The 24,188-nt window shown below is 56.0% G+C and overlaps 1 protein-coding gene across 4 annotated transcripts; it reads right to left on the bottom strand.

Moving 5' to 3' along the window:
* Positions 1–8: 8 nt before the first annotated feature.
* Positions 9–19,140, bottom strand: PRX (periaxin). Of its 4 annotated transcripts, none has more exons than XM_055248712.2 (7): positions 19,051–19,140; positions 12,710–12,753; positions 12,528–12,626; positions 12,276–12,401; positions 8,041–8,197; positions 4,874–5,070; positions 9–4,224 (listed from the first exon to the last, which is right to left on the bottom strand). In XM_055248712.2, exons 1-7 carry the CDS (start codon positions 19,091–19,093, stop codon positions 211–213), a joined length of 4,680 nt encoding a protein of 1,559 aa, XP_055104687.2. In that variant the 5' UTR covers positions 19,094–19,140; the 3' UTR covers positions 9–210. The 4 variants fall into 4 exon arrangements, with proteins under 4 accessions (XP_055104687.2, XP_055104688.2, XP_063476955.1 ...); XM_055248713.2 differs by lacking the exon at positions 19,051–19,140 and adding an exon at positions 17,687–17,727; XM_063620885.1 differs by lacking the exon at positions 19,051–19,140 and adding an exon at positions 13,729–13,811.
* Between the last annotated feature and the right edge of the window lie 5,048 nt (positions 19,141–24,188).

The raw sequence follows: 24,188 nt of genomic DNA, 5'->3' as shown, positions 1-24,188 counted from the left end.
CAAATACATGGCTACTTCCAGATTATTTTATTCACATGGCTTGGTGGGGTACAGGCACTCCTGCCAGAGAGACAGGAGCAGGCCTCCCCACCAGCCCTGGTCAGTCACCCACCTCCCGGCCCTCTTAGGGTTAGTGCTAGTTATCACACACACGACAGCGAGGGGGTAGAGAAAGGAAGGCAAGAAGGGATCCCCATCTGACCAGGGGCTTCAGACAGCCGCAGCCTGAGTCCCCTCCATCCTGGCCGGGCCTGAAGCCCCTGTCTCTGAAAACCCCACGCTGGGCAGCCGCACCCGGAATCCACCCTCTTCCTGGTCCCCACTCCCACTCCGGGCCTTGGGGCTTAGGGACACCCTGGGGAAGCGGAACTTGGGTGACTTCTCTCTGACGGGGGACTTGGGGGCTGCATCGCCCTCCTGCCCCCGAGAGGCTTTAGAAGGGGCCGCCAGGCCTACACGTGGCAAGCGGACCTGGACCCGGCCCCGGCGACCCAAGGCCCCTTCCCCACTGCCCTCTTCCTCCTCCTCCTCCTCAGGGCTGGGGGAGCCTTCCCCAGTGACCATCTCACTTTGGCTGAAGCCCACTCGGGGCAGCCTGAGTTTGGGGCTCTTGGCCTTCTCACCCTCCTCGGCCCCCTCCTTGGCCCGCGCCAGGCCAAACCGGGGAAGCCGCACCTTGAGCTTGTGTCCGGCCTCTCCCTCCCCCTCTGCCACCTGGTACTCGGCGTGGTTGCCCCCGGGTGGCGAGAGCTCCACGTCGGGCAGTGAGAGGCGGAAGGTACGCTCTGCCCCTGGGGGCTGTTCCTCAGCACCCTCGTCCCCCACCCTAGCTCCGGCCCCCAGTGTGGGCAACTTCAGCCTCAGCCCACCCTCGCCTGTGGCCGCCTCGCCCGCCTGCACCTCTCGGCTTAGCCCCACGTCCAGCTCAAGCTGGGGCACTGTCACGGTGGGCATCTTGAAGACACCCTCACCCACCAGCAGCTCCCCACCTGCAACCTGGGCTCCAGGCAGAGACAGGGTCACCTGGGGCACCTGAACCCTGCAGCCTGCTGTGCCCTCTGCTGAAGGGGCTGTACTCTCAGCCTGCTGCCCTGGGGTACGTGCCTCCCCAAAGCCGGTCAGCTCCACCTGCGGCAGGGAGATGCCCAGGGGAGGCATCCTCAGCCCCGCCTCATGGCCCTCAGTGACCACCTGCCTGGCTGTGGACACCTTCGGGCCTGACAGCTGCATTCCACTGGCAGCCACAGCCTCCTCTGCCCTCCCTTCCTCCTGGGTGCCCAGCGTGACCAGCTCCACCTCGGGGATCTTAAGGTGCACATCGGTGGACTCAGCCTTTTCCCCCGGGCTGGCACGCTCACCTTGAACTTCTGCTTCCTTCCCTCGAGCCAGCCCAAAGGAGGGCATTTTCAGCTTGGGCATCTTCACCCTCCCATCCCAGCCCCAGCCCTTGCCCTCCAACTCAGGCACCCCTGGCACTAGTTCTGCTGCCTCAGTGTCCCGGCCTCTGACCCCAAACTTGGGCAGAGCAAACCTGGGCCCCTTGAACTTGAGGTCAGCCCCTGCCACCTCTACCTTGCCCGAGGGCAGGTGGGCATCCAGGCTGAGCTGTGGGATGGACAGATCGAGGGCAGGCAGCAGGCCTCCCTCCCCGGCCCCTTTGGCCTCAGCCTCAGCCCCCACCCGAGCCTTGGGGAGTGAGATGGCAAATTTGGATACCTTCAGCTTGGTAGCTCGCCCAGCCCCCTCAGCCTCTGCCTTAGCCACCTTTGGCCCCGAGAGTCCAAACTTAGGTAAGGAGAATTTGGAAGAGGGCTTGACTTTCATCTCCATCATCTCCAGCCGCCCTTCCTCAATTTCCACGGCAGGCAGCTGTGGAGTGACAATTTCAACAGAGGGCACTCGGAAGCCCACTTCCCTGACCCCTGCTGCCACCTCAGGGCCCTCTGCCCGCTCTACCTTGCCCATTTTAGCGGCTGGGACCTGCCCCTGCAGGCCAAGTGCTCCTGGCAGGTCTAGCTCCACTGAGGGCAGAGTGAGAGAGGGGACACCCACATGAGCCTCACCATCCACCTCTGGCTGCAGACAGGGAAGGGTTACCAGCTTCCCTGAGATCTCAGCACCTGCCTCGCCTGGCTTGCCACGTGATGGGGACTCTGCCCTCCCTAGCTTGGGCATGGTCATCTTGGGCATGGTCATCTTGGGCATCTTGAAGCCAAATTCCATCCCTTCTGCCTGTTCTGCCTTGGCGGCCTTTAGCTGCACCTCTGGAGCCCTGGGCAGCTTCACCTCTGGTGCCTTCGGAAGATGCATGTCGGGGAGCTTCGGCACTTGCATTTCCGGCAGCCGAATCTCTGACACTTTCGGCAGCTGCACCTCAGGGAGGTGCACATCGGGCACAGCCATCTCAGGCACCTTGGGGAGTTTTATCTCTGGGAGCTTCATGTCAGGGACTTTCATTTCGGAGACTTTGGGCAGCTGCACCTCTGGGAGGTGTACATCGGGCACAGCCATTTCAGGCACCTTGGGGAGTTTCATCTCTGAGACTTTTGGCAGCTGCACCTCGGGGAGTCGAACCTCTGGCACAGCCATCTCGGGCATTTTAGGGAGTTTCATCTCTGGAACTTTCGGGAGCTGCACTTCCGGGAGGTGCACATCCGGCACGGCCATCTCGGGCACCTTCGGGAGTTTCACTTCAGGGAGTTTCATCTCAGGGAGCTTCATCTCTGGGACTTTCGGGAGCTGCACTTCCGGGAGGTGCACATCGGGCACGGCCATCTCGGGCACTTTCGGGAGTTGCACTTCAGGGAGTTTCATCTCAGGAAGTTTCATCTCAGGCACCTTTGGAAGCTTCATCTCAGGGACTTTCATCTCTGGCACTTTCGGCAGCTGCACCTCTGGAAGCCGCACCTCTGGCACAGCCACCTCTGACACCTCTGGGAGTTTCATCTCTGACACTTTGGGCAGCTGCACCTCTGGAAGCCGCACCTCCGGCACAGCCATCTCTGGCATCTTTGGGAGTTTCATCTCTGACACTTTGGGCAGCTGCACCTCTGGAAGCCGCACCTCCGGCACAGCCATCTCTGGCACCTTTGGGAGTTTCATCTCTGACACTTTGGGCAGCTGCACCTCTGGAAGCCGCACCTCCGGCACAGCCATCTCTGGCACCTTTGGGAGTTTCATCTCTGACACCTTGGGGAGCTCCACCTCCGGGAGTCGGACCTCTGGAAGGGCTGCCTCGGGCACTTTTGGAAGCTTGACCTCAGGAGGCTTGGGGAGCTTCACTTCAGGTCCCTTGGGCACCTTGACCTCGGGTCCTGACACTCCGATGCCAAGGGAGGGCATCTTGATGGTGGGCAGCTTCAGCTTGCTCTCTACAACTTCAGGAGCAGCGGGCCGGGGCTCCAAGAGGGAAAGCCCAAAGGTGGGCATTCGAAGTCTGGGACCTTTCACCCTGGCCTCAGGGCTGACCTTGGCTGCCTTGGCCTCAGCAACTTCCTTGGCTCGAGCCCCAAATCGGGGGAAACTAAGGCGGGGCATCTTCAGGGCCACCTCAGGTGCCTCTCTCCGGGCCTCCACCTCTGCACCCGGCAAGGCCAGGTCCACCCCCACAGTCGGTGCTGCCACATCCAGGGTGGGCACCACTACCGACACAGCCCCTTCCCGGGTCTCTAGGCAGGGAAGTGTGGGCAGAGTGGGCAGTGAGGGCAAGGCAGGCAGTTCCACCTGGGGGACCTGGATCCCCACGGCTGGGGCCTCCACAGCAGGCGGAGCCGGGGCTCCAAGCCCAAGGGTTGGCAGGTGGAGGGCAAAGCCACCAGCTGCCTCTGCTGAGGGGGCAGCCTTGGGGGCTGAGACCTGGGGGACACCCACCTCGGCCCCTGGCAGCCGGGGCCCAACCAGCTCCACCTGAGGGGCTGGGAAACGAGCTCCTGCGGCCACCTCGGCCTCCACCTTGGCCTTCCTAGGGGGAGGAGCGGCGGCGGCCAGCCGGGCTGCCTGAGCCTCTTCGGCCACTTCTCGTACACGCAGCCGAGGCAGCTGGAGGCGCCGGCGGGCAGGGGCGGCCGGGACAGGACCCTTGACAGCCTCGGCTTTGAGGCCCCGACGCAGGCGGGAGAACTTGGGAAAGGAGAACTCGACGTCAACAGGGGCCAGGTCAGCGGGGACCCCCAGAGCCCCAGGCACCATCTTCTTCTTCTTCACAGGGGACAGACTCTGGATGTTCTGGGGAGAGAGGAGAGAGGCGGGAGGCGGTGGGACAGTGGGAGGCTGGGAGTGGACAGGAAGAGCCCCACCTGGTACTGGACCAGGCTGGGGATGCGCTGGGTCAAGTATCTTGTTCCCCAAACATCATCCCCACTTCTTGCCTGTCATTTCACCATGAGTGCCCAGGAAAGCAGGCAGCCATTTAGAATCTCCAAATGAGTCAACAGGAGTGTAGGGACTGGGACCCAAGATTTCTAGATCCTGATCCGGGATTTTCCCCAACATCCTCATTCTAGAGATGGGGAAACTGAGGCCCAGGGAGGAAAACAAATTTGTCCAGGGCCACTCAGCAGTAATTGGGCTGGCACTCAGGCTGGAATCTGGCTTCCCTGGCTCCAAATAGCCTGGTTCAGGACCCCTGGCAAGCCTGGATCCGATGGTGGGGACGCCTCTGCGAGGTGGGTGAGGGCCCTGGGCTGGGGTGGGTCTGTCCCCCTTCCCGGGAAAGAGTTTGGGGCAGAGAGGAAGGGGCAGAGGGTGGAATTAGCTTGGGTTAGTGACAAGACAGAGGGCAAGGTTGGCCCACGATGGCGGGGAATGGGGCTCACGGCGCAGAGACCGGATCGCTGGGGCAGTCCAGGGCCGGGGCCGGGCTAAGCACGCGTACCAGCTTGGCCACCTTGGCCCGCGGGCCCTTGATCTCGTAGCCAGACACGGTCCCGGGCCGCAGCGCCAGGTCCCCGGTGGGCACAGTGCGCTTCAGGCAGAAGGAGACTTTGTAAGGCTCGGCGCATTGCAGCAGGCGTAGTGCGTCCTCGTACTTGAAGTTCTCGAAGAACACTCGGGCACTCAGCAGCTGGTCCCCTGCGGGCGAAGTGGAGGTGCGCAGCACGTGGGCATCTCCCGGCTGCGCCCGGGCCTAGTTCTGCCCACTTGCACGGAACCCCCACGGTGAGGACCCGCCCCAAATTTTAGTCTCTCCAATCCCCAGCGCAGGATTGAGTCGCAGTTACGCTAGTCCCCGCCCCATGACCTTATCCCCACCCCCTGCAATGAACAAAGCCGCGCCCACTCAGGTCACGCCTGCACCCTGTCGCTCCCCTACCCATCCTTACGTTTCAGATACTGACTTTGCTTCTTTTACCGAGAGAACAGAATCAGAAGGGAACTTCCAGAAGCTCCCACACTGTCTGTTCACCCCCTTTCTCCTGCGGCGACTTACTCCACTCGCCTTCCTGTTCCTGGGGATGAACTAACCCCACTCCTAGCTCAGGGCAATCCCTCCACCGCCTTCTCAGGGACATCCTCCAGCAATTCTCTCCTCTTCCCACATCATCAATTGTCCTTCTCGTCTACATTATTCCCATCAGCATACAAACATATTATTATTTCTCGCATAAGAAAGGTTGTCACTCCCCCGGAGCTCCTGCCCTATTGATCTGTTCACCTTAATAGGCAAAAGGTATTGAGTTCTCCAGTGGCATTATTACCAGTTCTCCAATCACACCTCTGACCCTGCTTTCCAACACGCACATCTGAACTGCTCCTCTCAAGGTCCCAGGCAGTGACCTCTGTATAGTAAGTCCAAGGGTCAAGTCCCAGGCCTCATCTGCTTAAACCACTCAGCATCTGATCTAACCTCACTCTCTCTTTCATACCCTTGCTTCCCTTGGCTTCCAAGGTGCCACACCCTCTGGAGCATCTCTGGGAGTTCCTTGTCAGTCTCCATAGATGTTTGCTTTCCCTCTCCCTGATTTCTTTCTCTTTTCTAAACAGTCTCACTATGTTGCCCAGGCTAATGTTGCCCAGTCCAGTCTCAAATTCCTAGGCTCAACTGATCCTCCCACCCCAGCCTCCCAAAATGTTGATATTACAGGCGTGAGCCACTACACCCAGCTTTCTTTTTATTTCTTTTTTTGTTTGAGAAGGAGTCTTTCTCTGTCCCCCAGGCTGGAGTGCAGTGGCGCGATCTCTGCTCATTGCAAGCTCCGCCTCCCGGGTTTACGCCATTCTCCTGCCTCAGCCTCCCGAGTAGCTGGGACTACGGGCGCCCACCAACACGTCCGGCTAATTTCTTTTTGTATTTTTAGTAGAGACGGGGTTTCACCGTGTTAGCCAGGATGGTCTCGATCTCCTGAACTCATGATCCTTCCGCCTCGGCCTCCCAAAGTGCTGGGATTACAGGCTTGAGCCACCGCGCCCGGCCACTACACCCAGCTTTTTTTTTTTTTTTTTTTTTTTTTTTAGATGTAGTTTTGCTCTTGTTGCCCAGGCTGGAGTGCAATGGCGCGATCTTGGCTCGCCGCAACCTCTACCTCCTGGGTTCAAGCGACCCTCCTGCCTCAGCCTCCCGAGTAGCTGGGACCACAGGCATGCGCCACCACGCCCGGCTAATTTTGTATTTTTAGTATAGACGGGGTTTCTCCATGTTGGTCAGGCTGGTCTCGAACTCCCGACGTCAGGTGATCTGCCCGCCTTGGCCTCTCAAAGTGCTGGCATTACAGGCGTGAGCCACCGTGCCCAGCACCCCCCCCCCCTTTTTTTTTTAAAGACAAGATCTCGCCAGGTGCGGTGCTTAAATATGTCTCTCCCGGCTGGGCGCGGTGGCTCACGCCTGTAATCCCAGCACTTTGGGAGGCCGAGGTGGGCAGATCACAAGGTCAGGAGATTGAGACCATCCTGGCTAACACGGTGAAACCCCGTCTCTACTAAAAATACAAAAAATTAGCCGGGCGTGGTGGTGGGCGCCTGTAGTCCCAGCTACTAGGGAGGCTGAGGCAGGAGAATGGTGTGAACCCAGGAAGCGGAGCTTGCAGTGAGCCGAAACTGCACCACTGCACTCCAGCCTGGGCAACAGAGCGAGACTCTGTTTCAAAAAAAAAAAAAAAAGTCTCTCCCCACTGGAATGTAAGCTCCATAAGTGCAGGGACTGTTGTTCACTGTTTTGTTCACGGCTGTAGCCCAAGCAGCTAAGATAATGTCTGAAATAGGGTGGGGCACGGTGGCTCACGCCTGTAATCCCAGCACTTTGGGAGACTGAGGCGGATGGATCACCTGAGGTCGGGAGTTCGAGACCAGCCTGGCCAACATGGTGAAACCCCGTCTCTACTAAAAATACAAAAATTAGCCGGGCGTGGTGGAGGGCACCTGTAATCCCAGCTACTCAGGAGGCTGAGGCAGGAGAATCGCTTGAACCAGGGAGTCGGAGGTGGCAGTGAGCCAAGATCGTGCCATTGCACTCCAGCCTGGGCAACAAGAGAGAAACTCCGTATCAAAATAAATAAATAAATAAATAAATAAATAAAGTCTGAAATAGAAGGCACTAATAAATAGTTATTGCATGAAGAAATCACGTCAGCTTCATCCGTTTCCTAAAACATCCTTTACTTACAAAGCTCCTCTTCCCAACCCCTCTAAGTGGCTCACTCCACCCGTTTCTCCTGCCCCAAGAACAAAAACATTTACTAGCACTCACGTAGTTAAGCACTATGTGCCACTTAGCTATGTGCTAAGTGTTTTCACATACTGACTCGTTAAATCCTCAATACATAATAACCCCATACTAGAATAAGTTCCATTTCAGAGATGAGAAAACTGAGGCACAGAAAGATCACAAGCTAGTAAACGGGGAATGTGGAATTCGCACCCAGACAGTGAACCTCCGGAGTTTGCTGTGAACGGTCAGCAAAGCTCCGCCCCAAGCCCTTAACCCCGCCTCCTGGTCGCCGGTCACGCCCCCATACCCCGGTGAGTTTCAGCCTCTCTTTGGACCCAAGGCTGATTCCTAACCCCGCCCCGCAGTTCGACCCCGCCCCACACCCCGGGCCGGCCCACCTTCCTGCAGGCTGAGGCTCCTGGCGGCGGGTGAGTCCTCGCGCAACTCCCGAACGAAGATTCCCTCTTTGCCGCCGCCCGCTACGTTGATGCCGCTGACCCCGGTCTGCGCCTCCGTCTCCACGATAATTTCCACCAACTCCGCCCGCCTCAGCTCCTGCAGAGGGAGGCGAGGTGTCGCATGGGGGCTCTAGGGCCGGACCTCGCCCAGAGCCCGCCATTGCGCTCAACAGTGGCTCATATACATATATATACATATATATTTATATATATTTAGAGAAGGGGGTTGGGGGCGGTCTCCCCACATTGCCCAGGCTGGTCTCGAACTCCTCCTGGGCCCAAGCGATCTTCCCGCCTCGGCCTCCCAAAGTGCTGGGATTACAGGCGTGAGCCACCGCGCCCGGCCAAAAGCGGCTGTTCAGCGGGTTTTCAGGGCACACGCCCCTCGGCGCTGCCCTCGCAGGACGTCGGGGCACACCCATTCCGGCGTCTCCCCTTTAAGCAAGCCCGCGGGCGGCTGGCTTTCTAGGACCCGCGGAACGGTTAAACAGCTCTGCGGGCCGGCTGGCTTCTCCAAGGCCCTAGAGCGGCAGTCGAAAGGGGTTAGGGGAGGAGACGGGGTTGTAAGGGGAGGGACTGCGTCAGGGTGGGCTGGAGAGAACTTGAGTTGTGATTGAGAGGCGGGACAAGGATCGCGGGGGCGTGGTTAGGTTGGGGGGCGGGGCTGGGGGTTGGTGCGGGTCGGCGGGGGCGGTTGGTGCGGGTAGGAGGGGTAAGAGAGCACAGGCCTGGGAGGAAGAGCCAAATGGGGTATAGAAGCGTGCAAAAGATAGGAGAGGAATGTGGCCAGAGTTTATGGGGGGTTATTTGGAGCTGGGATGGAGACCCCTATTATTTTTTTGTGGGGGGAGACAGGGTCTCTCACTCTGTCCCCAGGCTTGAGTGCAGTGGTGTGATCATGGCTCACTGCAGCCTCCACCTCCTAAACTCAAGCAGACCTTCCGCTCCGGTCTCCCAAGTAGTTGAGAACACAGGCACGCGCCACCACGCCCAGCTAATTTTTAATTTTTTTTTTTTTTAAGAGACAGGGGTATCACTGTTTTGCCCAGGCTGGTCTCAAACTCCTGGCCTCAAGAGATCCTCCTGTCTCAGCCTCCCAAAGCCCTGGGATTACAGGCATGAGCCACTGCATCTGGCCCCGAGACCCATATTCTACCAGCTGAATTTAACTATGGGGGAGGGGCTTTAATTACAGCAGAACAAGAGAATAGTTGAGGATGGGATTCTGAGGAAGGGGCTGGCTGGACCTTCAAGCCGTCTGGGATTGGGGGGACAGGGAGTGGGATTTGCCTCCCTGCAGGCTTGAATGTGTGTGAGAATGTGCTCTATTGTAAATTCAATGACCCGAAGACCTGTGAAACGCCCACAGGAGAGGGAATCCAGTGAAGGGGGTCTGCGTGGGTAATGAATGGGACTGGCAGACATGGCATTCCCGGTATTTACTGTAAATGATGCAGATTGGACCTGGCCCAGAAGCCACTATGGGATTCACAATAGGGCTTCCCAGAAGAGGCAGTGACAAACCTGGATCCTGTCTAGGAATCCAATCTGCTGTGTGTCTTAGGAAGAATCTTGCCCTCTCTGGACCCACTTCCCTGCTGCAAAATAGGGTAAACATAGGCATACTGGAAGGAGGTTGCAGTAGGGATCTGAGAGGACGCTGTCATGGCCAGCGCACTGGGGCCAGCACAGACTGGAATTGAGCCCAGGACTTGGAGGGAGAGCAGGTCTAGGCCAGATGCCCCACAGCAGTGGCCCCAAGGGACTAGGGGGCTGAGCAGGGCAGTGTGGGTAAGAAGAGTTGTGGCTGGGGCTGTAGGGAACAGCATGACCACCAATACCACCCTTTGGCTCAGCAGGCCCTGGGCTCAGCATTTTATGTGCAGGATCTCTCTCTCTTTTTTTTTTTTTTGAGGTGGAATCTCGCTCTGTCACCCAGGCTGGGAGTGCAGTGGCACAATCTTGGCTCACTGCAACCTCCGCCTCCCGGGTCAAGCGATTCTCCTACCTCAGCCTCTCGAGTAGCTGGGACTACAGGTGTGCGCCACCACACCCAGCTAATTTTTGTATTTTTAGTACAGATGGAGTTTCACCATGTTGGCCAGGATGGTCTCCATCTCTTGACTTCATGATCCACCCGCTTCAGCCTCCCAGAGTGCTGAGATGACAGGCATGAGCCACTGCGCCCGGCCTCTTTTTTTTTTTAAGAGTCGGAGTCAGGTCGGGCGCGGTAGCTCACACCTATAATCCCAGCACTTTGGGAGGCCGAGGCAGGAGGATCACCTGAGGTCAGGAGTTCGAGACCAGCCTGGCCAACATGGCGAAACTCCATCTCTACTAAAAGTCCTAAAATTAGCCAGGCGTGGCAGTGGGCACCTGTAATCCCAGCTACTCGGGAGGCTGAGGCAGGAGAATCGCTGGAACCTGGGAGGCGGAGGTTGCAGTGAGCTGAAATCACACCACTGCACTCTAGCCTGGGTGACAAGACCAAGACTCCATCTCAAAAAAAAAAAAAAAAAAATAGAGTCGGAGTCTTGTTGTTTTGCCCAGGCTGGTCTCCAACTCCTGGGCTCAAGGGATCCTCTAGCCTCAGCCTCCCAGAGTGTTGGGATTACAGGTATGAGCCACTGAACACAGCCTGCAGGATCTCATTTCATCCTCTCCCCAGAGCCTTGGGCAGTCACAGAGGAGGACACTAAGGCCCAGAGAGATAAAGTGACTTGCCTAATGCCCTGTAGCAAGTTAAGTGGCTGGGCCTCAACCTTAAGTCTGTGACCCCAGAACCCATAGGCCATCCTATGGGCAGAAAACTCCTGGCGCTCTACCCACTGCCTCTCACCCCCAGTAGCAGCTTGGCCCCTGTAACAGTAGACCCGCTCTGTGCCTGGTATACAGTAAGACACGGTCGATGCCAGTCCACCATCTCAGTAATAGTGACAGCAGCTGCCATTCAAAGAGGCTTCCTCAGCACCAGACTCTGCAAATGGCTCAAGCGTGAGTTCTCAGAGGTGGAGATCATTACCTCCATTTCTTTCTTTTTTTTTTTTTTTTTTGGGACAGAGTCTCGCTGCGACCCCCAGGCTGGAGTGCAATGGTGTGATCTCGGCTCACTGCAACCCCCACCTCCTGGGTTCAAGCGATTCTTCTGCCTCAGCCTCCTGAGTAGCTGGGACTACAGGCGTGCGCCATCATGCCTGGCTAATTTTTGTATTTTTAGCAGAGATGGGGTTTCACCGTATTGGTCAGGCTGGTCCTGAACTCCTAACCTCAAGTGATCCGCCTGCCTTGGCCTCCCAAAGTGCTGGGATTATAGGCGTGAGCCACTGCGCCCGGCCTCATTACCTCCATTTCACTGGGAAACTGAGGCTCAAAGAGGTGAGATCATCTGCCCAGGGCCACACAGCTGAAGTGGTAGGGGTTGGGATTTGAGCCATGGGTCCAAGCCCATGTCCTTAATAACCCTTACATTATATGCCCGTGTGTGTGTGTGTGTGTGTGTGTGTGTGTGTGTGTGTGTTTAGACAGGGTCTTTTTTTTTTTTTTTTTACTTTGTTTTTCTTATTTATTCTTTCCACACAGGAGACTTAATGAGACAGGATCTTGCTCTTTCACCCAGGCTGGCGTGCAGTGGTTCAATCATATCTCACTGCAACCTCAACCTCCTGGGTTCAGGTGATCCTCCCACCTCAGCCTCCTGAGGAGCTGGGACTACAGGAATGCACCACCAAACCTGGCTACTTTTTTTTTTCCGGTAGAGATAGGGTCTCCCTATGTTGCCCAGGCTCGTCTCAAACTCCTAGGCTTTAGCGATCCTCCTGCCTCGGCCTCCCCAAGTGCTGGAATTCCAGGCCTGAGCCACTGCACCTGGCATATACTGCCTCTTCTGATGAAGGGTTTCTGCTGGATTTTCTTCAGCTCCTTATTAATTTAGCTCCTTTATGCGCCAATGAATTCACTGCTTTGAGTCTTAGCCTGTGCCAGACACTGCACTAAGGACATTACATATGTTAATTTTCTTCCCCTCACAGTGACCCATAAAATAGACCCTATTATTATTTCCATTTCACAGATGGAGGGAATGAGGCACAGAGAGGCCAGAAAGTGTCTCCTTGCTGCCCTAGTCTGTGCCTCCCCATTGCCCTCAAGTGCGCCTTGCAGGACATGTGGGCACTCACCTCGGCACTCCGGCTCCTGGCCTCCATGGCGTTGCTGGGAGGCACCTGCACCCCAGGCTCCTGTGTCCTCTCCCCTTTCTGCTGCAGAACCAGCTTCAGTTCTGCATGGAGCAGCTGCCTCTGAGCCTGTGGGAGGACAGCAGTGGAGGCTTGAGGCCAGGAGAGGATGAGAGGTGGAGGCCATGCTTACAGGGAGAGAGCAGGGTGGGTATTGGAAGGGGAGAAGGGCCCCCACCCCAGCTGTCCTCTCACCGCTGCCTGGGCGCAGGCACTTCCTCCTAATAGGAGCCCAGCCCGAGGTGCCACACAGCTGTCTGCAGGGCTCACACCCTTCCGCGGGGTTCTTGCTGCCTGCCAGGGAAAGACCAGGATGTGAAGCTCCAGGCAGGCGAGGAAGGGGTGGGAAGGGGCATGTGGCACCAGCCTGCGCTCACCTGAGGGTCACCTCCAGCTCCTTGGGCCTCCTGGGTCCGGGGCTCTAAGAAGAATAATGTGAGCAGTGTTATTGGCTAACACCCACCGATGACTTCCTGCATGCCTGACCCTGCTGCGTTCTGCTGATACCCTATCCCCATCATGCAGGTGGGAAGCTGAGCCTCAGAAGACCTTTACCCAGGATGACTCAGCTGGACAACACACGGTAAAGCCAAAACTGACTCCGAGGCCTGTCAGGCAGCAAAGCCCCCATGCCAAAGGTCTTGGCCAACTGAGGGGGCCAAACTCACTAAAAAATAATTGCTATTTGAGACAGGGTCTAGCTCTACTGCCCAGGCTGGAGTGCAGTGGTGCAATCACAGCACACTGCTGCCTCGGTCTCTGGGCTCAGGCGATCCTCCCACCTTGGCCTCCTGAGTAGCTGGGACCACAGGTGCATGCCACAACACCCGGCTACGGTTTTTTTGTTTGTTTGTTTGTTTTTGTGTGTGTGAGAGAGAGAGAGTTTCGCTCTGTCACCCAGGCTGGAGTGCAATGGCGCGATCTTGGCTCACTGCAGCCTCCAACTCCTGGGTTCAAGAGATTCTCCTGTCTCAGCCTCCCGAGTAGTTGGGACTACAGGCACGCACGTTGGGACTACAGGTATGCACCACCATACCCGGCTAATTGTTGTATTTTTAGTAGAGACGGAGTTTCACCATGCTGGCCAGGCTGGTCTCGAACTCCTGACTGCAAGTGATCTGCCCACCTTGGCCTCCCAAAGTGCTGGAATTACAGGCATGAGCCACCGCACCCGGCAACACCAGGTTAATTTTTTAAATTAATTTGTAGAGATGGAGTCTCCTTAGGTTGCCCAAACTGATCTCCAACTCCTGGGCTCATGTTATCCTCCTGCCTCAGCCTCTCGAAGCTATAAAATAATTATAGCCACTCCCATGTACTCCCAGTGAGCAAATCACAGTGCCTCTCTGTGCTTCAGTTACCTTGTCTATAAAATGAGAAGAATAAGAGCTCTTACCTCGCAGGGCTGTTCCGAGGATCAAATGAGTTAATAAGTGTAAAGTGCCAGGCACCTGGCAGGTGCTTTATAAATACTTGCTATTATTATTATTATTATTATTATTATTATTATTTTGAGACAGAGTCTCGCTCTGTTGTCCAAGCTGGAGTGAAGTGGTGCGAATTCGGCTTACTACAACCTCTGCCTCCTGGGTTCAAGTGATTCTCCTGCCTCAGCCTCCTATGTAGCTGGGATTACAGGTGCCCGCCACCACGCCTGGCTACTTTTCGTATTTTTAGTAGAGATGGAGTTTCACCATGTTGGCCAGGCTGGTCTCAAACTCCTGACCTCAGGTGATGCATCTGCCTCGGCCTCCCGAAGTGCTGGGATTACAGGCATGAGCCACTGCACCTGTCAGGCCATTATTATTACTAAGAACTTCCTATGGCCCTGACCTTGTGTCGAGCGCCCCACATGCTCCACTGCACATGGCCCTCAGCACAGCCTTGTGCAATCAGCTACTACTGAGCCCATTACAGAGGAGACACCTGAGGCTGGGGGAAGGGATGTCACTAGCCCAGGTCACAAATGGTCGAGCCAGGACTTGAATTTGTCTGAAGGCTCCAGCCCTTTATCTGGGTAGTAATAATACCTGATGGGTACTGAGTGGTTAGTATTTGCTGGTCCCCGTGCTAAGACCTTCACTTTCTACCTCACCTCGGAAAACCCCATTTCCTGAGAGGCCAAAAGAACTTGCTCAAGGCCTCATAGCACAGCCAGAAGGAGGCAAAGCTGAAATTCCCATGCAGCCACACGCCAGGCCCATCTGGGGAAATGGAGATGAATACTGTCTCCCCCAACCCCCGACTCTGGGCTTGTCCTCACAGCCCCCACCTGGCATGCCAACCCGCCAACCCCTATTGCACAGGGAAAGGTCAGGCCTCACGCGGCACATTCCCTCACACAATGGCCCGTCTGCTGTGCTCAGTTGCATTCCGCCCCTGCCTGCCCACCCACCCTGGCCACACAATGGCCTTTCATAGCTCATCACTGGCCAGGACAGAGGACATGGGGACCCCTTAACACTCCCACAGCACCCACGCCCCCCACAGTGTAAGAGGGCGTCTTTCTGCATTTCCTAGGGGTCCTGGTCTCTGTGGCCTTCCCTGGGATCCCCTGTGAGCCCCCTGCCCCTTCCAGGCTGTGCCAGGACTTGAACTTGTCTAAAAACTCCAGCACGGCCTGGGCACGTGGCTTAGGCCTGTAATCCCAACACTTTAGGAGGCCGAGGTGGGTGGATCATGAGGTCAGGGGTTCGAGATCAGCCTGGCCAACATGGTGAAACCCTGTTTCTACTAAAAATACAAAAATTAGCCAGGCGTGGCAGCGCGCGCCTGTAATCCCAGCTACTTGGGAGGCTGAGACAGGAAAATCACTTGAGCCCGGGAAGCGGAGGTTGCGGTGAGCTGAGAATGCACCACTGCACTCCAGCCTGTGCGACAGAGCGAGACTCCATCTCAAAAAATAAAATAAAATTTAAAAAGCTCCAGCGCTTTAGCTGGACAATCATCATAACAACTGATGGGTGCTGAGTGGTTAGTATTAACATTAGCTAGTCCCTGCACTGAGACCTTATCTGCCACGTCTGGGGCACTTCCTCTGACTTGGGTCCTGTGCTAGCACCCATAGGCCTCAAAATCACCTTAGATGTTATGGCTGTTACAGGGGTGGAAACTGAGGCTCACAGAGGGGTCACCCAGCCAGAAAGGGGCAGAGCTAGGACCTGTGCCTGCCCTTCACCCCTGCTTCACCTTAATTTTGCACTGGTGGCTCTGCACTGGGGCAGGAGCTGGGTTGGGCAGGAGGGGGCCAACGGTGCTAGAAACACACCCAGGCCAGGTGCCGGGCCTGGGCCGGGCAGGCACTTTACATACTTGACCTTGTGGGACCCCGTTTAACTGATGAGTCGATGAGAGTTAAGAGACCCGTGATCACACTGACAGAGTTGAGACTTGAGCCCAGGTGTGAAAGCGAACTCAGTTCCCTTACCCAGGACTGAGATACAGACACAGAGTCCTGAGCTGGGGACACTAGAAGCCTGAACCTTGTAGGTGGTAGTGGAGGGGGTCTCCTGGGTCCCAAGCTCTCTGTCCCAGGCCCATGGCTGTGAGGGTCATGCCCGGAGCCTGGCACAGGAAGTTCAGGCGGGGCAGGGACAAGAGAGAGTGCCCTCCTTCTTCGTCCCTGCCTGGGACAGGCACCAAGCCCAGGTTATATTTAGCCCAACTGTGCTCTTCCTGAGCCACGTACCCAGCCCCTGGGGTAAGGTGGGGGCAGCTTCGGAAGGAAACCCACAGAGAGGACTCTGTGTTCCCAGCTCTGCCTATCCCACTAGGCAGGGGAAGGAGGGGTGGGGAGGGTCCCTGCCTTGTGTTAGGGGCAGATCTACTGGGACCAGGCAGACACTCCAGATGCCAGTAGCCTATTTCTTGGGTGGTTACTGTGGCGTGACCCTGGCACATGCCAGAGCTTTCAGAATCCCCAGGGTCCCCATTTCTTGAGCACCTACTGTGTGCTAAGTAAGATCCTTCCTGTCTTGGCTCCTTAAATCTTTGTAAAATCTCCCTGGAGTGGGTACAACAGAGATATCCATTTCAGATGCGACTCATGCCCTTCAGAGCAGCTGGGAGCAAGGGGTTTTCATTTGGAGGCTGCTGAGGGATTGGCTGAGGGCATTGCCCTTCTGGCCCTCTTTCCCTGGTGAATGCCACCAACTTCACTTGGGAACTCTGCCTGCTCAGAGCCTCAGCTTTCCCCAGCCACCAGCGTGATCTCCCGTAGTAATGGGGGTGGGGGGTTGAGCTGACTCATCCAGACCTCTAAACATTATCCAAGGCCACCTAGGGGGTCAGGGGGAGTTAAGGCAGTGGCCTCTGGCTGCCTCGGTTAGTCCCTGCTCCAGCACTTCCCAGGTGTGAGGACTTGGGCAAGATCCTTCATCTCTGGGGCCTCAGTTTCTCCATCTGCAAAATGGAGCCAATAAGAATGGCTTTGAAGATTTGTGAGAGAACAGCAGGTGCTTAGAATATCCCTCGTATATAGTAAATGCTTAATTAATATAAACTCGTCTCTGACAGCAACACGGAGAGTATGGAGGGAGGGAGCTGTGCATCTCACAGTGTTGCACCTCCAACCTTTGCTCCTCAGTGGCCCCCACTTTCTCTGCTACCAAAGTGGGGCTTTGGCTGAGAGACAAAACCCAGCTCAGGCACCAGCCTCCCACCAACAGGATCCATGCTGCCTCCCTAACACCCTACTCCAGGGATCCACCCCAGGCATCCTGCCCCAGCTCTGGTGTTTGTTAGTTTGTTTTTTGGAGACAGGGTCTCCCTCTGTCACTGAGACTGGAGTGCAGAGGTGTGATCACGGCTCACTGCAGCCCCGACCTCCTGGGCCCAACCCAATTTCCCATCTCAGCCTCCAGAGTAGCTGGGACCACAGGCATGCACCACCATGCCCAGCTAATTTTTAAAAAAATTTTTTTTGTAGAGATGGGGCCTCTCTATGTGGCCCAGGCTGGTCTCGAACTCCTGGGCTTAAGCAGTCCTGCCGCCTCAGCCTCCCAAAGTGCTGGGATTATAGGCATGAGCCACCATGCCTGGCTGCCCTAGCTCTTTAAAAGCAGTGACTCATTTACTCTGGCACCAGCCCTGTGAGGTAGCCTCCAGACATCAGCCCATTTTAGAGATGGGGAAACAGAGGCACAAAGGATGAAGCATCTTGCCCAAGGCTGCACAGCCAGAAAGGAGAGGAAAGGGGATTTGAACCACTAGCTCCAAAGTCTGTACCTTTAACACCTACACCACACGGCTTCCTGAGCCCCCAGGCCCCCTCCCAGCACCTCCTGGGACCCTGAACCTCATTCCCACAGTGTCTCAGCCTGGCCAGGGAAGGGACCGGCCAGCTGATCTCTTACCGCTGAGCCTCCAGACACCTCGAGAGCTCCTGGTCCCGTCTGTCAGCCCTAGCCCTAGGCTGGGGGGGAAAAGGAATGGGGAGGGGGAGGAGAGAGAGACCCCAGCCATTGGCTGCGGGGGTGTGACGTCACCAGAGGGTGGGTGGTGGAGAAACAAACATCCCCCTCCTCCAGCTACATCTATCTGCAAGGGGTGGGGGGCCACGAGACAGCCACCAGCCGCCTCTCTCTTGCCTGGACTGAGATCTCTGCCATGAGCTCAGCTTCAAGGATTTGCACGTTGGCTTCCTCGACTTGGAGAATCAGGACTCCACCCCAGCCCCACTGTTTCCTGGCTCCAGGACCCAGGCCTGGCCAACCGCCTCTACTGTAAACTCCTTTCACTCCCTCTCCCTGTCAACTCGGGTTCAAATCACAACGTGACCACTTCCTGGCTGGGTGACCTGCTGCCAGTCGCAGCTTCTCTTTGCGGATAGTAAGAGTACCCACCTTATGGGGCTGTGGTGAAGATTAAATGAGTTAAAAGAGACTGAAAATGTAAGACAATGCCGGGCACAGAATGAGGGTTACTAATAAGTATTTGGTATTATTTTTCACACAAATTAGGTGGCTGGCTCATCTTGCTGGGGGGTTTTGGCCCCTTTTCGGTAAGACTGGGCACAGGGGACCCCTAGTTCTCTGTCTAATGGAGTTACTGTTTAGGGGGACACCTATCATATACTAAGTACCATGCTCAGTGCTGAAGCCCTGGTTTTGAATCAAGGGTATAAAATGAGCTCCTTGTGCTCCCCACCCTTTTTCTTTTGAGACAAGCTCTCACTCTGTTGCCCCGGTTGGAGTGCAGTGGTGTGATCATGGCTCACTGCAGCCTCAACCTCCTGGGCTCAAGCAATCCTCCCGACTGAGCCCCCTCAAATAGCTGGGACCACAGGTATGCATCACCATGCCCAGCTAATTTTTGTATTTTTTGTAGAGGCGAAGTTTCACCATGTTGCCCTGGCTGGTCTCAAACTCCTGGGCTCAAGTGATCTTCCCACTTCGGCCTCCCAAAGTTCTGGGATTACAGGCGTGAGCCACCGCGTCCAGCTATGCCCAGTTTATAGCTATGTGGCCAGGAGGTGGTGGAGCTGAGGTCCAACCCCTGTTCTCCTGGACCACAAAATCCCTGCTACGCTCTTCTGCCCCTTCCACTTTGCAGACAAGAAGGCTCAGAGAAGGTAAGTGACTCTCCCAATATCACCATAGCAGGTCATTGGCAGGGGTCCAGATTTGAACCCAGACCTGCCAGACTCTCAAGCCAAGGCTACCAGGCCTCACCCCCAACCCCTGGACCCTGGTCCAGCCCCCAGCCTGCCCTGACTCACCAGACCCCGGGGGGCGGCACAGGGAGCACAGGTACCCCCACATGCCACTTGAACCCACCCGGCTGCTGCCTCGGAAGCTCGTCGCTCTCTGAACCCAGGCCCCAGGCCTGGGCTGGGCTGAGGCTGGGGGATTACCCCCAAAGCGCACGTCAGCAGCTTCTGCCCCATTGTCCAGCCAGGCACAGACACCAAGCCCTGGCCTCCATCGGCACCCTCGCCCCTCACACCAGCCTGGGTGGCCCCTCTGCAGACCTGTCCCCCATCTCACACCAAAGGGTTGGGGCCTACTTCGGAGGGCATGGGGGACCAGGCCAGGATGGCAGGATCCCGGAATGCTGGGGGCCTCCCTCCCTTCTCTCTGAAATGCCCCCTGCCCACTCTCAGCCACCGAGGAAGGCAGGAATGTGCTGAGCTCTGGGAAATGCCTTCCAGGCCTGGCAGCAACCAAGGGTTGGGGTGTGGCTAGAAGCCAGCCAGAGCCCTCCTCCCAGGAGGGGTAGAAGGGATGGTATGGTCGGGGCTCCCGATGGGCCTGGGGAGACCCTCACTTCATTGCAGTCTCTCTCCTTCATTGATTCATGCAAACGTTCTTTCGTTCCTGTATTCATTCAACAAACACTCACAAGCCCTGTTTAGTGGTAGGTCTTTTGCTGGGCACAGGGGACATCAACAGATCTAACTCCACCCCAGGGGGGAGGGGGCAAACTCAGGAAAGGAACCTGCAGGAGGTGATATCGGCAGTCAAACTGAATTAGCCAGGCGTGGTGGCGGGCACCTGTGATCCCAGCTACTCAGGAGGCTGAGGCAGGAGAATTGCTTAAGCCCGGGAGGCAGAGGTTACAGTGAGCCAAGATCATGCCATTGCACTCCAGCCTGGGTGACAGAGCGAGACTCTGTCTCAAAAAATAATAATAATAATAAATAATAAAAGGAAGTCAAACTGGAAGATTGAGGAGGAGGGAGCTAAGGAAAAAACGAGGGAAGGGGGTTCCAGGCAGAGGGACAAATGTGGGCAAAAGGACCAGAGGTGAGAAATGGAGTGGGTCTTCATTCACCATCAGCAAACACTCAGTGAGCACCTGGTCTTCTGTCCAGTCCCAGGCTGGATGGTGCTGGGGACACAGGGTGACTGGGACAGCTCAGGCCTGTGTCCACACCGTTCACAGTCCAGCAGGGAACAAACACAGAAAGAGGAGGGTTGTGATGGGGCAATTATAGGCAGAGAGGTCAAAGCCTTGATGGGGAAGTCCAGAAAAGGTTCCTGCCCCAGCCTAGGAAGAGAAATCAAGGAGGGCTTCCTGGAGGAAGTAGCATTTGAGCTTGCACCTGGAAGATATATAGGAGTTAACCCAAAGCCATGGGTGATGAAGGAATGACAGTGTGTTTCAGGTAGCGGGAACACCCTGTGCAAAGGCCCTTTGAGAAAATGGTTAGGGTGAGAGTGTGAGGGAAAGGTAAGAGGAGATCCAGGGGTCAGCAGGGCCATGAGGAGGGCCTCGGACTTTGTCCTGTGGGCCCTGAGTAGCTATCGGAGGGACAAAGTATCAATAGCACTGAGCTTTTAGATACGTGAGGGCAGAAAGGGGCTGAGCTATCAGCCAGGCTAGCATAGGGAGGAAAATCCCCCTCTCTCTGCTCAGGGTCAAACAGAAAAGGGAGGCTGGTACACACCATCCCCTCTCTTCCCTTGTCTCAGAGAGCAGAGATCTTTGCCTGTTCTCAGTCTTAGAGGAAAGCATTTAACCTTTTGCCATAAAGTAGGACGTTAGCGGTCCGTGTTTTGTAGATACACTTTATCAGGTTAAGGAAGCTCCTTTCCCTAGTTTGCTGTGAGTTTTTTGTTTTCTTGTTTTTGAGAGATGCGGGTCTCACTATGTTGCCCAGGCTGGCATCAAACTCCTGGCCTCAAACAATCCTCCTGCCTTGGCCTCCCAAAATGCTGACAGTACAGGCATGAGCCACTGTGCCCGGCCTGCTGTGAGTTCTTTTCTTTCTTTCTTCCTTTTTTTTTTTTTTTTTGAGACAGAGTTTTCGCTCTTTCGCTCAGGCTGGAGCAAAGTGGCGCAATCTCGGCTCACTGCAACCTTCGTCCCCTGGGTTCAAGAGATTCTCCTGCCTCAGCCTCCCGAGTAGCTGGGATTACAGGCACCTACCACCACACCCAGCTAATTTTTGTATTTTACACTTGATCTTAGCCAAAAGGCCAAGAAGCGATAATTTTGTATTTTTAGCAGAGATGGGGGTTTTGCCATGTTGGCCAGGCTGGTCTTGAACTCCTGTCCTCAGGTAATCCACCTGCCTCGGCCTCTCAAACTGTTGGGGTTACAGGCATGAGTCACCACACCTGGCCTGTTGTGAGTTCTTATCACGAATGGTGTGTCTCTCTGTGTGTCTCTATCTTTGTGTCTCTCTGTTCTTCTATTTCTCTCTGTCCTTATTCTGTCTCTCTTTCCTAGTTTCTTTCTGTCTCATCCTGTCTGTGTGTTTCTCTCTCTCTCTCTCTCTCTCTCTGTCGTGCTTTCCCTCACCCAAGGGGGTGTGGCCATGGGAAGCTAAGTTGGGGGTGGCACCAGTGTCCTGGTTCCGGCTGTGGCCACCGCAGTAAACACAGGACATCCTGTGAGGCTAGGGAAGGAGGTGGACACTTGTCCTCAGGGACCACCCTCTCCGGACCCAGTCTGAGCCAAGCAGGAGCCTTGGCCTGCCCTGCGTGGCCTAGCCACTCTGCCCCACCCAGTCCAGCCAAGGGACACTGGTGTCTCCCTTGAGCCCACCCTTCACGCCCACCCCCGCACCCCAGTCCTCTCTCCTGAGCTCCTGGCCCAGGGCCCCAGCAGCTCCATGCCTTCCCCTGGGTGTCTCCCCCAGCCTCTTGCACCCACTGGGTCCCTCCCTGGCCTCAGCCCCAACCCCAGACTTGCTTCTCTCCCCAGTCGCCATCTTAGGGATGGCCCCAGTGTCTCCCAGTCCCGATTAGAGCCTGGTCTGAGACCCCCTCCTCCAGGCCTCGTCAGTCCCACAGCCTGTCTGCTGGGCCTCCTGAGTGCCTCTCCCCTCCCAACAGCTGCTCCGTCCTTCCCCAGATTCTCCACCCCTGGGATCCTGGGCTCCTGGCCTCCAGTGTCACCTCCCCGACGATGCCACCCACCTAGCGAAGGGATCCTTTTACTTCATGACTCCCCAGCGTCTTCAGAGTTAAGTCCCCCATCCAGGGTCCTGCATGCCCTGGCCCCTGTGGACCCTTCCAGTCTTGTCATTTACCTTACTGCTTTCCTCCTCCTTCCAGCCAAACCCAGCAGCTTAGAGATCCCTGAAAATGTTGTAGGGTCTCTCTCTCAGTGACCCTTGCTGTTTCCTTGCCCACCAGAACAATAGTTCTTTGGGGCAGATACTGTTACTGATCCAGTTTACAGGTGAGGACCCTGAGGCTCAGAGCAGTTAAGTACCTTGCCTAGAGTCACACAGCCACAGAGAGGCAACTCTTTCTTTTCTTTTCTTTTCCCTTCCTTCCTTCCTTCCTTCCTTCCTTCCTCTTCCTTTTTTCTTCTCTCTCCTTCCTTCCTTCCTCTCTCTCTCCCTCCTTCCTTCCCTCCCTCCCTCCCTGCTTGCTTGCTTCTTTCCTTCCTTCCTTCCTTCCTTCTTTCTGACAGAGTCTTGTTCTGTCACCCAGGCTGGAGTGCAGTGGTGCAATCATGGCTCATTGCAGCCTCGAACTCCTGGCCTCAAGTGATCTTCTCACCTCAGCCTCCTGAGTAGCTGGGACTACAGAGATGAGCCGTCGCATCTGGCGAAAGCTGGGGTCCAAACCCCGGCAGTCTGGCTTTCAGGAACAGTCTCCTCTCTCCAGCTCACTGCTTCAATAATATCTCTGTTAGATTTCTTTTTTTTTTTTTTTTTTTTTTTTTTTTTGAGACGGAGTCTTGCTGTGTCACCCAGGCTGGAGTGCAGTGGCGCGATCTCGGCTCACTGCAAGCTCCGCCTCCCGGGTTCAGGCCATTCTCCTGCCTCAGCCTCCCGAGGAGCTGGGACTACAGGCGCCCGCCAACACGCCCGGCTAATTTTTTGTATTTTTAGTAGAGACAGGGTTTCACCGTGTTAGCCAGGATGGTCTCGATCTCCTGACCTTGTGATCCGCCCGCCTCGGCCTCCCAAAGTGCTGGGATTACAGGCTTGAGCCACCGCGCCCGGCCATATCTCTGTTAGATTTCTAAATTGTGCCGGGACTGCATACTATAGGTGCTCAATAAGTGTTTTTTTATTTTGTTTGGTTTGGTTTTTTTGAGATGGAGTCTTGCTCTGTCACCAGGCTGGAGTGCAGCGGCGCAATCTCGGCTCACTGCAACCTCCGCCTCCTGGGTTCAAGTGATTCTTCTGCCTCAGCCTCTTAAGTAGCTGGGATTACAGGTGCACACCACCATGCCTGGCTAATTTTTGTATTTTTTAGTAGAGATGGGGTTTCACCACGTTGGCCAGGATGGTCTTAATCTCTTGACCTTGTGATCCACCCACCTCGGCCTCCCAAAGTGCTGGGATTACAGGTGTGAACCACCGTGCCTGGCCGCTCAACAAGTGTTTAATGAATAGGGACAGAGGTAGAAGGTGAGCCTTGGAAGGTACAGAGTTCAGACCCCAGAGAGTTGGGGTAATAAAGGCCCAGGGGCAGGGGAGAGATGTGGTCAGATTTACCCTTTACATAGGGATAGGCACACAGTAGGTGTGTGCTCATAAATTTTTGCTGAATGAAGGACAAGAAGAAGGGAGGGAGGAAAAGGAGACCAGATAGCTGGTTACAGCTCTTCCAGGTATCAGAGTGTGTGTGTGTGTGTGTGTGTGTGTGTGTGTGTGTGTGTTTGGGGGGTGTTCCTATGATGCCATGGAGGAAAGCTGGCCTAGGGGGTGTCATGGCGGGCATGCACAGAGGCTCTGTGAAAGGTGGCAGCTGCGGCAGGGCTGGCGGCTCAGCTAGGAATGGTGTGGGCCCTGGAGTCTGCTGGCCAAGGTGGTGTGGCCTCCTGGGGTTGAGCCTGAGGGTGGAGCAGCACACCACAGCCAGGGAGCCTGCACAACCCATCCAGGGGGGAGACATGGGGAGACAGGGGCAGGTCCCCACGCATGAGCCATTTATAAACCTGAGGGCA

The sequence above is a fragment of the Symphalangus syndactylus genome, chromosome 17 (assembly GCF_028878055.3).
Source record: "Symphalangus syndactylus isolate Jambi chromosome 17, NHGRI_mSymSyn1-v2.1_pri, whole genome shotgun sequence".
Lineage (NCBI taxonomy): Eukaryota > Metazoa > Chordata > Mammalia > Primates > Hylobatidae > Symphalangus > Symphalangus syndactylus.
This window is presented reverse-complemented; position numbering and strand designations above follow the sequence as displayed.